General features: G+C 38.0%; 1 protein-coding gene across 2 annotated transcripts in view; it reads left to right on the forward strand.

The window, feature by feature from the left end:
• Positions 1-17,474, forward strand: part of nos1apa (nitric oxide synthase 1 (neuronal) adaptor protein a) — a 54,179-nt gene that overhangs the window by 17,067 nt on the left and 19,638 nt on the right. Inside the window, exons 3-7 of one of the 2 annotated variants that reach the window (XM_088313273.1) lie at positions 3,968-4,060; positions 5,344-5,402; positions 11,911-12,019; positions 13,016-13,157; positions 15,415-15,635. In XM_088313273.1, the coding sequence (XP_088169399.1) occupies positions 3,968-4,060; positions 5,344-5,402; positions 11,911-12,019; positions 13,016-13,157; positions 15,415-15,635 (624 nt within the window). The remainder of the gene's footprint in view (positions 1-3,967; positions 4,061-5,343; positions 5,403-11,910; positions 12,020-13,015; positions 13,158-15,414; positions 15,636-17,474) is intronic. The other variant, XM_088313276.1, reaches the window with a different exon arrangement.

Genomic DNA, 17,474 nt, shown 5'->3' on the forward strand with positions numbered 1-17,474 from the left:
TGTTTGAAAATTAACAGGCATTTTTCACATCTAAACATTCTCTGACAAAGCTTCCCTGTCAGCTATTAAATTATAATTTCTCTATCCAGATACTCGAGTCTCTGGAGTGCCTGTTCACCCATCAAGTGTGAAATAGCACAACCAAGTGTATCTTTTGTTAACAGCCTCATTTACTTTTGAAAATGTGTTTGAAGGAGCGATTCGGCTCCTCTGCCGACATGTTCAGTAAGACTGGTCAAAGGCACTATTATGTCAACTTTAGAGAGGAAGCAGAGATGCGGTGTTAGCACAAGCTAGCATTAGCTAACAAGGTTAGCAGCATTTACTTCTGTTAAAATAACCTTTGTGGTCTTGCCAAAAGATCCATAGTTACTACAACTACATGAACTACAATTTTCATTTTTCTTCAGGCTTTTCATGGAGTCCAAGGCCGCTTTATACAAATTGGTCAACACCGAATGTTAAATCCTTGTGAAACAGGTGAATGTAAGTTTTTGCTGGAAAATATCCGGCAATACGATCTTGCGGATCTCAGCGGGGAGAGAGTTGCAAAGTTTGGCGGGGGGCGGCCATGCTGAAGGCTCTGACCTAATAGGTCACAGACAGGTGCATGGGATTGTGAGGACACCAGACTTGGAGGACCTCAGATCCTGGAATGGGGTGGAATTTCATGGAGGTGTTGGTAGGAGAGGAGCAAAATTTTGTATGAGATTCAGGACTTGACTGGGAGCCAGTGGAAATGGATGAGTGTGGGTTGTGATGTGTTGCCAACAGTTGGTGAGAATCCGAGCCGCTGAGTTGGTTCCTTGAAAATGTTCAAAGTTTAATTAAGTAATGCCAAGCAATCACAAAATCATTTCGTCGAATGCATTTAACTGCAATAGATCATCCTCTTTGATGTGTTGGAGCCAAAAGAAAAGAATGGCAATAATCTGACTGAAAGCAATTTTTTTTTATCCTGTTACAGCAACTTTCCAACAAATTTTAACACTTTAAAAGAATGATTAATTGGCATCTAAATCAGAATCAATGGTGGCCAACCTTATTCCGCAACGGATTTGTTTTTTTTGTTTTTTTTTTATCAATTTGCTACAAATGGCATCTTGACATGCGTCAAGACATCCAATGTAATGCAGAGAAGTCGGTCACTTTTCAAAATAAAATATTTTTTAGTCTCAAATCATAAATAAACCGTAAATACTGGCAGTTTTTTTTTTTTTTGGTTTGCCTGATGTTTTGGACAATCACTGAATTGCATCACTGAAAACAAATAAGAATTTGATATGCTCTCCAAAAAAGTATTTCCTATATTTTACATCAAATTGAACTGTTTCCAAATGAATTATACAATTCACTGTATTTGAAAGGCTCTCTAATAGTCAAGCATTTTCTCAGAACTTTCTTTAACTCTGTTACCTTGCGCAGTCTGATCTCATAAGGAGCAACACGGGAGTCGTTTTTCATTTTGAGGTAGTCATTGTATTCATAAGACGTTAACATTAACTCAGTTCATACGTCATCCATTTTGCCGAACTCTCCATTCGTGACAGTCTTAGAAAAAATGAAGAGATTCCGTGAATACCATCGGTCAATAACAATCAAGATACTGTAAGTGCCGAGAAATGACGTCACTGGGTGGGTTTTTTGTCATTAGTGTTAATCAGAAGACCTGCAGGTTTTAAACGTTGATACTTACTGCTTACTGTTGATCACAAAAGTTCCAAAGCCGTAACTAGACATCCAGCTTGGTGACTCCGTGTTGAGTCTTGTCCTGAGATAAACTCATAAAGATGATGTACTGTTTTAGCAGTGCAGTAATGACCCATAAATCATTGTCACAACACCGTTTTATGGGCCCGCACAAGTTCAGGAGCTTTGTTGGGGCACAGAAAAAATGTATTTTTTTTTCAACGCAGTTAATTATTTTAACTCAGTTCGCCAACACTGCGGGAGTGTGCTCCTTGTGGGTAGAACTAAATGTAGTAAAAGTTTTGGAGGAACTTGGCTGTAAAGAGGACTCCTTTTAGATCGTATTCAAGTATCAAAGAAAGCTATTAGAACAGTCTTTGATTTAAAATAGTCATAATAGTTGGTAATTTGACATTAATTACAAGATATTATTCAAGTAAATACCTTTTTAGAAGCAACACAAAAAAATAGTAATTGTAATCGCAGTTAATTACGGATATTTTTGCGATTAATTAGTTAAAAATTGTAATCGCTTGACATCACACTCACACACGTAAACCTCGCCACACGTTCCAGAAGCCATTTCGACACGAGCAGTCCATTGCTAGATGCTCAGAATATCTGCATCACGACGACCACTACTAATGCAGAATGTCCACACCGATTCTTCATACCGACACTAACAACATCCAATGACAGCAATTCAGCCCAGAGATTTGATAACTGCTTCAGCTCCTGCTCGTGGATAAAATAACTTGTTCTCTCCCATTTTCCTTTGTTAGTGTGCCTTGGACTGACTCATGCGTTTAGTGTGGCGTGTTTTTTTTTTTTTTGCTTCTCCTCAGTGCTCTTTGGAGTGGAATCAACTGGCACACACCGCGGCGCGCACAGCCGCAGAGAGCTAATCTGAGCTGTGCAGACGGGTCGAACAATATACGGTGGATATAAGACGTCTACATTTTTGTGGCAAAAAGTGTGTTCAGGATCAATTATTTCCAAACTTTTTTTTTTTTACGCCACTATTAATGTGATGACCTGTGTGCCTCAAGTGGAGAAAAATTATCATTTTTAAGGGGGGGGGGGAATAAAAACATTTTCCGGTTACCTAAATGTGGACACACTCAAACTCATATTTTGTTGTTGCACCTTAGTTAGGTATATATTTATTCGATTATATTTCAATCAAGCCCAAAAAAAAATATGACATGCATATTTTATTGATACACTTTTATTCCTCGTTGCCGTTTTTTTTTTATCTTGCAATAGAAAATAAAGCCCAACTGTGATTATGAATTGTCTGATGGTGATGATGTGAATGATTAAACTGTCAGAAAATAATAGACACGCTTATTAAAGATATCAGAGTGTACTTAGAGGGTCCAGCCTACCACTAAATGAAAAGTTAATTTGCTGCAGTAATTGTCGCTTGTGATGTGTATTAGCATTCTGCAGGCCTGCTGGAATAAAAGTGATGTGCACGTAGTGTAACATCTCCGGTAGGTTACTCTCGATGCTCTCCATCGCTGTTTCACCACCTTGCTTATTTGCTTGCTCTAATTTATATGACTTGCACATTCTTCATTTCTCGTCATCATTCTCTGATTGAATCAACGCTCAATTGCTGATAATAAAGTGGAACAGAGTCACACTTGGGTTGTGCCATTAATCGAAATTCAATTATGATTACGATTATTACACTCAACAATTACAACATATCGAAAAAAAAACATCTACTGTATGTTATTATATAAAACATTCTTCTAAAGTATTAACTTTACAATGTCTAATATTACAGTATATTTTAGTTCAAAAGTTAGGTGTTCTATAGAAATTGTTTATTTAAATGTCACAACAGTTCCATGGCAATTTCTGGCAAGTAAAATGTTTGTTTATAGAAGGAAACCATACTTGAATTTATACATTTGCACATTTTTTTTTTATTTTAAGGAAAAAAAAACATTTGTCTTAATATTGTTTCCGGTTTTAATTTTTTTTTTTTAGATTTGTACTAAAAAAAATTAATCGTTTGAATAATCGTGATTTCAATTATCAGTAAAATAATCAGAATTAATATTTTGTTTATAATCAAGCAGCACCAGTTCTGACCAACCCAGTCGTCACTTCTTGCCTTATTTTCCTCATATGCATCCTGTTCAACATATAACAATGTTGTTGTTTTTTTTCCCCCAAGAATGTGCCCATTTTGTAGCATTGACATTGTGTGTGCTCAAGATGACGTAAGAATCAATGTTAATGTTCATGTCTCTTCTCTTTGCAGTATGAGTTCAAGGTGAAAAACATCAAAAAGAAAAAGGTCAGCATCATGGTGTCTGTGGAGGGCGTTAAGGTCTCCTTAAGAAAAAAGAAAAAAGTGAGTGACATTTCTTATCCTTGTTATGTAAACAGCATTTGCTTCTTAAGCATTGCACTCTTTCGACAAATGCTGTGTGTTCAGTCAGAACCCTTGATGTGTTAAGCCTTCTATCTAAATAGGTATAAAATATCCGATGAGAGTTGTATCGATGTGAAATAGTGGTTTAATGAAGGTTGAGTCAGGTGAAAGTACTTCATTATTTTAAAGGCTCAATATGAGAGTAATTGTGTGGCTGAAATGCTACGGATGAGCGAACGGCGTCTGGCAGCTAAAATGTCAGCTGGCAGTCACAAACTCATCTCCAAGCCCAAGTACAATGATGGACTAAAGATAGGAATAATTGAAATATTGAGTAAACAAAGCTTCAACGAGAATATAAATAATTCCTTGGTTGACATTTTATTGTGACATTGAACTCCCTTGGTGGCAGAAGGGAAATGAGTGTGTGGCTCTGTTCACTTGTGTGTGTCGTGTACTGCTCAGATAGCCACACTATGTCAATATTTGGGATTATTCACTTCATAGCAGCAGTCGCCAGCAGTAAATGTCACAGCATGCATTTAGAATCAGAAAATAAGCAAATTTGAGATTGTTCTTGGTGTTGGCAGACTAAAAAAAAAAATCAAAGCCTCAAGTTATGATTGCCCTCTTAAAGGGGAAGTCAACCCCAAAAAATGTTTTTGCAATAAAATGTTTTATGCGCCTTCATTATTCTATATGTGGTATTTTGATTAATGTTGCGTTTGTGGAATATGAGGTAAGCAGTAAAATCCACCCGGGCATTTTTTCACTTTCAAAATGCAATCAGTGTTGCTCAAGTAATGACCAATCATGCCTCAGATTCAGAAAACAGGTGAGCTGTGATTGGCCATTTCCAGTCGATAGAAGTGACAAAATGGCCGCCCCCTGAAATGGATAAAAACGGTTGAATTTTGCTGCATAACTCATATACTACAAAAGCAATATTAATCCAAATGCCGTGTTTCGACTCGTGGGCCTGCATAGAACATATTCCTGTCAAGAATTTCTTGGGGTTTGACTTCCCCTTTAACTAATTCTGGTGCACCCCATACAGTATGTTGAGAGATGTTCGAGGGTTGCTATCTGTTTCATTCAGTCATGTCTTCCGCACAAAGCAAACTCAGTATGTTGTGGGCCGTACTAAATCTCTTTTTTATTTTTTTTATTTCCTGCTGTTGCAAAATGCTATGCAAACTGAAAATTCAAAGTTTTAACATTGAATTCAGCAGTCCTAAAAGCTTAATTAATTTTTATTACAGAAGAAGGAATGGATGTGGGATGAAAATAAAATGATGGTGATGCAGGACCCCATTTACAGGTAAGCTGACAAAATATCTTTTCTCTCTACATTTTCTGAGCATTTGACCTTCCAGAGCATTTTCAGACCTCGGATTAAGTTCACCTGCCATATGTGAAAGTCCCTGAGATGTGAAGTGTCAAACAGAGAATCGGGCAGGCGCTGCGTCTTTGCTTGACATTTACTCAGAATTCGAGCCAGCATCAACATGAACAGACTGGCGATTTAAACAGTAATTCTGTGTAAATATGGTTTGGATCTTCTTAGTGTCACGGTGGGGAACCTCCTCACAACACACACGATAAATCATATTGAGAAATTAATTTAAAACAAGATTCCGATTCATTTTTAAATACATGTGCTTGATGGAAAAAGGCGAAAAATATGTATTCCGCCTTTATGAGCAACATTATTTTGCTCTGTTTAAAAAAAAAAAAAAAGGATTGTTTAATTACGTTCATTTTATTTGGCATTTTTTTAAAATGATTTCTCACTTGATCTTGAAATAACATTTTATTTGTGATATTTTGATACTATGCTACAGGTTGTAGGTTCCATTAACTCATTTACTGCCATTGACGGCTATAAACGTCAAAGATCCTTTATTTTTTTTATTTATTTTTTTTTCTCCTTAATCGGCTGGTAGTGAATGAGTTAATGCTGGAAAACATTTTGAAATATTTTACCTGAGTTGAATTTGTAATCACCAAACCTTGCATTTAAGCTAGAAAGGGTGGTCTTTTTATATCCACTATACAGATTTGCATTAGCCAAGACATTGTTAACACTTGGCAGCGACTGCATTCATATGATAATGCAAAAATGCAAATATGTTTTCTAGTTTGTTCACAGAATGCATGGAATATTTTTTTTCATTTCAATTCAGGATGACAGTCGTAGTATCATACACCAGAAATGTGATTCCAAGCAATGGAAGCCTAGAAGTGAGATGAAAGACGGAATGGAAATGTGTGAACTATTTTCACCACCTTTATGTTGCAGTTGTGTATAATGTAGCGGCGTGCATCACAGAAAATCCCCACAAAACAAAACGTGGCCCAAGTGTTATGTTTCGCTTTTAGCTTTGGTTGATTTTGAAATCCTTTTCATCACAACATTAAAACTTCAGAGCCTCCATACCGTCCAATCGATAGAATTTGTCATAATGAGACATCTGCCCGTTACAGCAGGGATGTCAAATTATTATAATTTTTCTTTTTTAATTTATCGCGGGCAACACCGTCGTTCTCTCCTTAGCGAGCAGGTTATGATGGATAATCACTATAGATTTCAAAACATTCTTTGCCGTATCTATTCTGTCAACAAAATGTTTTATAAGTCTGGGCAAAATGACTACAGCAGTAATAAAAGAAATTCCTCTATTTGGACATGCAACAATCTTGTGCGTACAAATTACTGAAGGTGAATTCTTGCGAGCAACCGAGAGAGAAAGAAGGAATGACCAAATTAGCTGACACTGAGGAGGCATTTTATAAATCGATGCTCAACAGGGTTTAGGTCGGGGGATGGTGGTGGTGACGTTTTTTTTCTTCTCTCCCTCGATACTCACAATTATCAAAGTTGGGTCCTTTGTCTTGAAACGTCACGCTTTGCAGAGATCATTTTGACATCCTCATCAACGTTACTACCATTCATCTTTTGATGGAAGTGATTAGAAATGGGTCTAGATGTTTTTGTGAGTCCGCTGCTGCAAATGTTTCTCCTCCAAATACAGCCTTAAGCCTGAGTGCATGCCGTTGGAGGATCCTGCACGGGTGAGCTTCTCGGCTCTCCTGGGACACCGGCAGCTTCAAATAGCCGCTTGCTGCTCGTTCATCAGAGGCTTTTTGACCAGCCGCTGATGTAATGCGATGCATTTGCATTTGCATTTGCATTTGAATTTCCTTTATCAGAACGAAAGCATTTTCTCACAGCCTTGCGCATTTATTTAACAGTATGATGATGTTTTTAGAGAGGTCCAGAGTCTCTTTTCAGCAACCTATGATCCTTCTCCCTCCACGGGATACATGGAAAATGTCCCCCCCCCCAATATTTACAGTATATAAAGTTCTTGGAGAAACAACATGTGCAAAAACTCTCCCAGGAAAACGAACATCGCATTTATTTCACTTAGTGCATGCATGCATCATCATTTTGGCACTGTGTATTTCACTTCTGCACAATTAATTTTAAGAATCAAGTCACAATTTGTGCTCAGCCTATTATTTACGGAGCACTGGTCCTATTTTTCATTTTTAGCAATCGCCGAGTGGGATGCTGGGCTCCCAAGTGCGCTGTAATCAGGTGTATAAATTGATACCAACTTGAGGAGACATTATAGAATTTAGAACAGTCTTTTAATCCCATCGAAAGCATTATGCTTTCAGTAAAATGCCACAAAGATAAAGAATTATTGCACCCTTTCTACACCTGATCAAAAATTCTTACACAATTTACACACCCTGATTTCTTGTCGTGCTCTCTATCTCGAAAAAATGCGGTCAATCTGTACACTGTATGTGACAGTTTTGGAATCTGTTTGTTGTACTCCCAAGGTGACTTATGTTATCCATGCTTGTCGTCTAGACGCATTTTTAGATTTTTACTGTATTACTGAATAAAATAGCATATTTTCCGGACTATAAGGCACACCTGTACATAAGCTGCTGCAACTAAATAATAAATACATACAAAAGAAAATAATGAATAAAATAAAGAAAAGAAAACACGACATACAAGCCGCACCAGGCTATAAGCCACAATATTCTATGTTGAAAAAAAATGTATTTACTGCAGGTACATAAACAAATTTTTAAAACAGTGCCTTTTACCTCAGCAACAACTTTGCTAATTAAATTATTAATTATTATATTATATTATATCATTATAATTATTAATGATTACTAATTCTAATGATTCATTATTAATTAATTAAGTTATTTAGCGTATATTCAGAACTATAGAGCGCCCCCTACCGGTGAAAAAAAAAATCCACAGAAAAGCCGCACCGCTGTAATAGCCGCATGGTTAAAAATCTCGGAGAAAAGTAGTGGCTTATAGTCCAGAAAATACGGTAGTCGTTTATAAAATAAGTTTCTACGCGCTGTCTCAGCTTGAGATTCACCAAGACCGATGAGGGTTGCCAAGGAACCTTCCCACCCACGCCTCTTAGCGTTTAATTTCTATTAACTGTCACAACAGTTTAAGGAGATGAACACACACACTCATTGAATCACATTTACAGTGACATCGCCTTTGTGGATAATTTAACTTGGAATGTGATCATACCGCATATAAAAAAATATATACGGTCCAAAGCAAAAACCCATCGATGTATATTTAATGGTTATAAAGGCACAGTAGTAGTAGCCTTGATGCCTTACTTTAAGTGCTTCGGACCTAAGATGGCCCAGACAATGAAGTCCATTAAAGGGACACTTGGTCCATCTGAACATTGGCATTTATATAATAGATATGAATATAAAAATGACATCAGTACTTAAATTCACCCCCCTAAAAGACTCTGAAGCAAATTAAGGTTTTTTTTTTGGATGAGATTTACAACAAATTGGCACGCCCCCAGCCACACCTCCCAGCGCGGAGGCCCCCCTTGAGGAAACACTGGAGCTAAAATATATAAAAGAAAGTGATAATGCTAAAAGAAAAAGAAGCTAAAAATTAAAAGACAATAATATAAAACGACGGAGCTAAAATATATGAGAAAAATTATGACACTAAAAGACAAAGAAGCTAAAAAAAAATGAAAGACAATGATAATAGATAAAATGACAGTCCTGATTTAAAAAACTAAGATAAATTATTTAAAAGCCAAACTAAAAAGGTGAGTCTTGAGCCTACTTTTAAAAATACCAACAGTCTGTGCTGACCTGATGTCCTCCGGCAGGCTATTCCATAGACGAGGACCAGAATGGCTGAATGCAGCCTCGTCATGCGTTCCAGTCCTCACCCTAGGAATAATTAACAGGCCGGTGCCAGAGGACCTCAGGGTCCGCGAGGGTTGATCCAAGAAAAGAAGGTCAGATAAATAAGATGGCCCAAGACCGTGAAGGCATTTAAAAACAAATAGAAGCACCTTAAAATCAATCCTGAAACACACGGGGAGCCAATGCAGCGATTTTAAAACTGGTGTAATATGTGCCCGCCCTCTGGTCCTCGTCAGCACCCGTGCGGCTGAATTCTGAAGTAGTTGTAGACTAGAAATACTCTTTTGGGGAAGACCAGAAAGCAGGGCATGCGTGTTGTCACCTTTCGTCACACATGTGAAAAATTGAGGGAACATTATTAATTTTATTTGCCGTAATAATTTAATAACATAAAATGGACATTCATGTATTATATTATGATTATTATTTTATTTTATTTTATTTAGCAGATCTTTTTGTGTGTGTGTGTGTGTGTGTGTGACCTTGCCCAGATCAGTGCCACTGCCAAGGCTCAACCCTTTCTTAGATTTGATAAATCAAATCTTTCTACACCTCAGCTAGGCTTTGTCAGCTGTCAGGCTTTGCGTAGACGTGTGTGCCTTTCCAAATTTCAGCGGCTGTAATAAGTCGACGCACGCCTTTAACGTCGGGGTAAATGGGGAAAAAAAAAAATAAAGAAAACATGTTTGCATAAATACACACCCCCTGGAATTAATGATTGCGTGAAGCATCTTTGTATTTTGTCACTGCAGTCCATCTTTTTATGTGGGAGTGTATCTGCCTGGCAAATTATGACTCATGACCACCACTCTTCATTGGAAAATCAATCCAAATCTATCAAGGGCAACCAACTGTGCAAAGCCTTTTTCAGACCACCCGGCAGATTTTCAATTGTATTCAGGTCCGGGTTCGAGCTTGGCCATTCCAAAGCTTTCAACGACTTTTTGTAAAGTTATTCTTGGGGAGTTTGTAGAAATTGGATCACAATGTTGAAGTTGTGGTTGATGACTGATTTGACTTCTCCACATACTGTACAGGTGTTTAACATCTTAACATCAGATTTTTTTCATTAATTAATTAATTTATTTATTTTACATTCGAGTCCCTTACACATGACAAATATTCACCAAGAAATTATAATTCTCCTCTAACTTTGAATGGGCAAACTGTGCCATAGGATAGCCTGACTGAAACTCAGCGATATATACTGTCTGAAGATGTTTAATGCAGCGTTAATCCTCTGTTGGCCACCAAGATCGTTAACATTCTAGCAAATGTGTATACGTGAAAGTAAGATATGGTGGATGAACTGCAGTGGTAATCGTGCGGTGTGGGTAAAGCCTCTCAGTCGGTGATGCAGAGCAGCTGGTTCACAAAGAAGAAAATGAGCGCAGCCATCAACATACAAGATCAGTTCATTACTCACGTTACACAATTGGCCCATGGAGAATGGATTCAGTCTGTTCGGAAGTGCTGCATAGTCATGTCCATAAAATGTGGAATCGGGGCAAGAGGGGTGGGTATCGATTTGAAATTTCCAAAATCGATTATATTCACTTAGAGACGATTACATTTTTGATTCACAATTCACTGATTGATTTTCGATTCAATCAAATGATTTCGCGCCGTACTTGTTGGCACTACCTTCACTGCTTCCGCCATTTTGTTTTGATTCGCTACTTTTACGTGGTGACTAGATCTCGCGTGACCTGGGAAGTCATGTAAATTTATGGGGGAAAAGACGTCATTAAAAGTATCAATACATGGTTTTATGAATCGATATCGGGCCATGAAAAGGAACCTTTATTCAAATTGATATATTGATTATTTTATTTTATTTTATTTTATTTTATAAAACCAGCCCTACTGGGCGTTAATACCACTTGCCAAAAGTTAACAAGTGCCTTGAAAGAAAAAAAATATATTTACTACCACATTTTTACAACTTTTTTGCCATCTGTGAATCATGTGTAAGAGTTTGAACATGAAACGTCTTCGCAGTTCATTGAACCGAATATATAATGAAAGGGATTTGCAAATCATCATTTCCTCTTATTACACAATGTGCCAATATCATCATTAGAATTGGGATTTGTAAAACAATCACAAGCCAAAAAATATGCAAATTCCGCACAATGCCTCGTGCAGGCGTCCACAGTATTCAGACACGCTAGTGAGTGTGTGAAGCGGTCTTGTTGTTACAGTCGTGTGCATGCATAAGTGCAACAAATGAAACTAAAGACCAAAAATAAGGAACCAAGAGATTGATTAGAACACTCTCCAATTACCAACATTTTTAAATGAATTATCAATGTCGAGGATTACACTGCGGCTCAAGTCCTTTAATATGGCCACTAGACAATCAACTTTAAAGAGAATCAGCTTGAAAATATTAAAAAAAAAAGCCACATAATTGTTAAGTGTGTAAATGAAGCGCCCTAGTTTGGAACTACAAACTATGTACATGGCTGGTACGCAGACAACTACAAAGTGCGTGTCCATTAAAACAAATATTACAAGCTGATTGGCGCTACTTACTTTTGGTGTATTTTAATTGTGCTCTTTTTTTTTTCCACCTCTTTCAGAATATTCTATGTGTCTCATGACTCTCAGGATTTAAAGATCTTCAGTTACATCGCACGAGATGGGCACAGCAATGTCTTCCGGTGTAACGTTTTCAAGTCCAAGAAGAAGGTGAGAAGCTTCTCTTAGTTTTGAACTGCACCTTGCTGTGTTCAACCTAAACTAGAGAATAAAAATCTGATCTCTATTTTACGTTATTCCTCTGGTTGTCGATTGTTCAACGCAGTTGACTAGCGAGTTTAATTCCTTCGAACAGACAACTGAATCATTTTCACATTGCTTTGCAAATGGCACGCCGGACTGAACCGATCACTGAGTTTGATGTGCCGAACACGACCAATGACAGGATGCCCGTTTATACATTGCAAAACAAGCAATTTGTCAACATGTTAGAGTGTTTTGAAATGTAACAATTGCCACAAGGGAAGAAAAAAAACAGACCAAGGACTAAGCTAAAAGTCAAACAACAACATTGCTTTGTGTTTGTGTGAGTGCATGTGTGTGTGAGTTTAATATCAAATGTGAGAAATATTATTAGGCATGCATATACAAAAAAAAAAGTCCGAAAGAGCCATATTGTTAAATGATCCATATCCTTTCTGTTTTACTTTCATTATTTTACTCCTACAAATATCTTTGATTTATAGAAAATAGTCAGTAAAAGTAAAAAAAATGTGATTTAACGTAAAATCGTGCAATTGCACTAATATGATCTGATCAATTTTTGATTTCGGAAAAAAATGGAAAAATAATGATTCCCAATTATTTTCGGAAGGTGAGGCAATATGTCGCGGTGTATATGCATATTTCCACTTTGTTCCCGCAGTTTGGATGTTCGAGAATTTTCTAGTCAAATGTACACGGTAAATTTGGTTTGCAGAATTTTACGCTGAATATTTTTCACTCAAATGTCTTTTTAGAATAAAATGCACTGTCCAAAATTTACCCAGTAGAAATTGCATTTAGTGTTTCCATTGAGAGTATGGCGAGTGAGACTTTTTTAATCATCATAAATTTGTTCCTACATCTTGCTTGGGTGCATTAAAAAAAATTCTTCCCACCGCATATGAGAAGTGCAAGCAACCTCCCTCCCTTCTCACCCAACAGAGTCAGGCCATGCGCATTGTCCGGACTGTTGGTCAGGCATTTGAGGTCTGTCACAAACTGAGTCTGAAGAATGCGCAGCAGAATGCAGATAGTCAGCTGGACTGCCACAGCGAAAAGAATGGCAACGACTCGTCATTGTCAGGTAAGCACAATCCAATTTCTCCATCGTGGGTCCCAATATTGGTCCTCGGGTTTTTCATAACTTATGAATTTCATGGACTATGGCATATAATCGACAAAAAGTGGATGTCATTCTCAATTTTGGGTTAGGATCACGTTATGAATACGTTTTCATCCCACTCAGCACAATCAGTTGGAGCAATGAAATACGAAAGCACTGTAAAAAAAAAAAATGCAGTGTAATTTTCTTGACAAATCCTAGTAAAGTTTTTTTCACTCAGAAGTTTTAAGTAAATTTTACAAGAAGAGTTTTTGAGTACATTTTACAAATTTACAGGTTGAACCCACTTTATACACACATTTGATACACCAAGAAGCTCAATGAGGATCGAACTCATGACCTCAACATTGGGAGACGGCCACTCTACACCTGGTTCGATAGTATATTATTGGTGTCAGGTGCAAACCTCGCAATTCTACCTCCAAAGCGACGATTTTTGCCCTCCTTTTGGAAGATACCAGCAAAAAGTCGCAGAACCATGGCTCAGGGGTCGAGCAGCCATCTCCGAATCTGCTAGTTGTCGGGTTGATCCTCAATCACATTGAGATATCTTGCGTATGAACTCAGCTGTGTGAGAAAGTAAAAGCTTACTTCCCTTGAGTGGCTCTCTTTTAATTTAATAAACTAGCGAAATTACAGTGAAAACTCTTACGGTTGCTTTGCTCAGCATTCTTCATTCCCTCGAATGAAAACAAACTTTCGATGTGTCACTTTCCTAAAAAGAAGAGCTCATTGCCTATGTGTTAGTTTTTGTGCATGCAATTGTCGTGTTTGTTCTCATTTTAATAAGGTGCTCTTAAATGTTTTAAAAGGCTATTTGAGCAATAACTTGTCCTTTATCGTTCTTACCCTCTAAAAATATGTCGCAAGTTGGCGACAACAAGATGATGTGGATCTCGCAATCCCAACAGTTGAGAGCCAATGGCCTAATTCGTGTATTTTTAAGCACTCCCAACACACAAATTCAAACGCTCTGACACAACATCTGCCGTACACAAACAACAAAGTAAACTCAAACAAATACTCTGAGGCAAGTGCAAAGAACAAAGTGAATATACACTTCCTCACCTGCCTGGTAGCAAAACAAACGCATCTTTGTGGGGTGGGAAGATGTGGAGCGATATCAAGTTCAAGGCCTATTCCCAGGCAGGCATCATTAGTCAACCTCCCCAAATCAAAGTGAGAACCCCGAATTATGCAGTCCTCCTAGAAATGAACCTGCGTTTTTACAGCTGATGAGTCTACAGATCGTCCGTGTCATTTCCATAAATTGGAATGGACGCAACCGCGTTTGTTAATTGACACAAGCCGGAGGCGAACACGCACGCCAGACAATAAGCTTATCTTGGGAACTAATTCAGATGCCAATAAAAAATTAATGCGCAGAAGATAATTTTCAGACTTAAAGAGCTGGAAGGAAAAGCATGCGGTTCAAAGACGGCGAGGTTCAATGTGGATTTTCTTCAGACCAGATCTAATGTGGCAATGCAGTCAGAAAAATAACAGGAATTGGGTCAGCAACCCGAGCAAATGATATTTGGCTCTGAGATGTCGTCTTTGCAGCATTTTAGAAGGTTTAGTTGCCACTAGTTCAACAGCCAAATTTAATCCTATTAATGACATTGGCGAATGAGCTCTGAAAAATAACAGAACGAAAAGGAGCACGATAGATGATGCTGATCCTCCAGAACATGAAAACAAATGTACAGAAACTGAAAAGTACGAAATGCGTGAACACAAAAATGTAGGAAAGGAAAATGATTGCTTGTTAAGACGACGTATTCTGTACTCAACACACGTATGTTAAATATTTTGAACATTTGCGCTGTCCCACCGTGTTTGATTCCTGCTGCGAATATTCCTGTCTCCCAAAATTCAACTGCCAAAGCCTAAAAAAAAAATACTTTAGGCCATTAGCTTGCATGTCTTATCAAACGCTTCAAAAAAATGTCCACAGGACATCAAAGCCTCCATTTCTTGGCCCTTATCAGTTTGCCTTCTCGGAAACTGAAAGGAAATGAAAAAGCCGGACACTTAATACGATCATTCCGGGTCTACTAATCATCAATCTGGGTAACCTTGTTATCAAGCTTTTAGTTTTCTATTGAGATATGTTACGCATACCGTATACTGATGGATATTTGTAACTTGTTTGTGTTTATTTGTGTCCATCCATGTGTGCCTGCGTCCATGCTCATACCTGCACGTGTGCGTGCAGGAGTGCGTGCTCATCCGCCTGTGTGTATGTGTCTTTTACTTGGCTCAGGTGGCGCGTTAACAGGAGGCGCGGCCAAGACGACGACGGTCGCAGAGGAGACCGACATTGATGCTGATGAGACGACCCAGCTTCCGGTCGCTGAAGAGCTCAGCATTAACAGAGGGGTGACCGATCTGGATGCCACGGCCAAGACGTCAAACCTCAACCAACTGGACAATAATGTAAGAAAATATTTGCATAATAGCTGCTTTTTCTAAGCGGCAAAGAGAAAGAAACTCTCTCTCTCTCTCTCTCGCTCTCGCTCTCGCTCTCTCGCACTCTCTCCTCTCTTTCTCTCTCTCTCTCTCTCAATGTCTGTCTCTCTCTAGCTCTCTCTCTCTCTCTCTCTCTCTCTCTCAATCATTTCTCTATGAGAAAGAGAGAGAGAGAGATTGAGAGAGAGAGAGAGAGAGAGAGAGAGAGAGAGAGAGGAGAGAGTGCGAGTGATATATTTATTTATTTGAGCATTCATCAAATAATTGGACCTCAGGACCCTGGAAAACATTTTCTTATGAATAGGCAATCACCCATATAACAGACCTGCTTAACAAAAAGTGTCCCCACTATGTCTGGGACGAAAAATGCTAATTTTTATTCTGGTGTTTAGTGTCAATATGAGCCGTCTGCAGTGGCTTTCCATGGTGTTGCTACTTGCACTGCTATGGCAGTGACCTATTTTCTCTTTCTGATCATCACATTTTTTTACAACAAATTCCTATTATCATAATGGTGTCATTTGCAAGATGCCGTGGGGAAAAAACATTTGTAGCATCCGGAATGCGGATGTAAAATAGCAAAATCATGGTAGCTCTTCTTGATGTGCAACAGTTGTCATCATATCAGCTGCTTTTGGGTTAACTCATTAATTTTGAGCATTTCCCCAAAAAGTAGAACATGAGATCTGGGAGTAGTTGTGTCAAACTGCAAGTTATGTCTCTAGTGTGTAAATTTGTCAATAATTTATTTTAAAACTACAGATGAATTATTCCACAGCAAAGGGCAGCTTTGGCTGACTATGATTGACTGCTGATTATTCCGGTTAACACCCAACCAAAGTCAGATCCAGGATCGAACAAGATATGTGTATAGAAAATAAATGATTGAAACACACTCAGCTTTTCTTCATAATCGGTTCCATTTTAAATGAGATGCATTGTTACAATTGTGTCAAACATCGAAAAGGAAGCACAAAACTCTTAATAGCACCCACTTTATCGCTCATCAACTCGCGTACGAGAATTGTCAGAGTAGTAGGACGCAGCAACTCACATTTTGGTGTGGTTATCGCTGAGGCTACCACAAATAATTGTTTTGATAATCAACGAGTCACCGATTATTTTTTTCGATTAATCGACTAATCGGACAAGCCCTTATATAATCATCATTAGCTTCCAGCTTGACGTGTTGCAGGTATGAGCAAACAAAACTTAGACAACTAGGGTTGTCACAAATTAATCTTTTTAAAATCGTTTATCTTATCAATTATTATTTTTATCGATTGCTCAGGTAATTGTGTCTACGCTCGTAAAGCCACTGAGACACCGCACCACAGCAGCACTCTGTTCATCATGCGCGCAAGAGTGGAGGATATTAATCTTTAGTCGTCTTTCGCATCCAAAGTGGAATCTTACCCGCTGGACTTACTCCATGGTATTGGTTAGAAACAATATCTTCATTTTTTTTCCCTGTTCCCCATTAAGTGTAAGATGCATTAAATTTGGCGTTGCTTTGTGTATCGTTCGTTGTGCTGTCTAGTAATGGCACAGCTATTTTATTTTTTTAAATAATGGAGTGTTTTGGTCACCTCACCTCATTGGAGAAAAAAAAAATAATTTTAAATGAAAGTGAACAAAAGCATTTCAACAATATAAATATGTCTTTGAAAAACCACAGTATTTAGAGAATAAAACATTAACAAGGTTTATTCATTAAAATTTTTTTCAAGTTCGGCGGGCCAGATTAAAACGTTTAATGGGCCGCATGTGGCCCCCTGGGCCGTAGTTTGCCCACACCTGCTCTAA

This window comes from Idiotropiscis lumnitzeri, chromosome 13, assembly GCF_059441095.1.
Source record: "Idiotropiscis lumnitzeri isolate Australia: NSW breed Sydney's pygmy pipehorse chromosome 13, RoL_Ilum_1.0, whole genome shotgun sequence".
In the NCBI taxonomy this organism is placed as follows: domain Eukaryota; kingdom Metazoa; phylum Chordata; class Actinopteri; order Syngnathiformes; family Syngnathidae; genus Idiotropiscis; species Idiotropiscis lumnitzeri.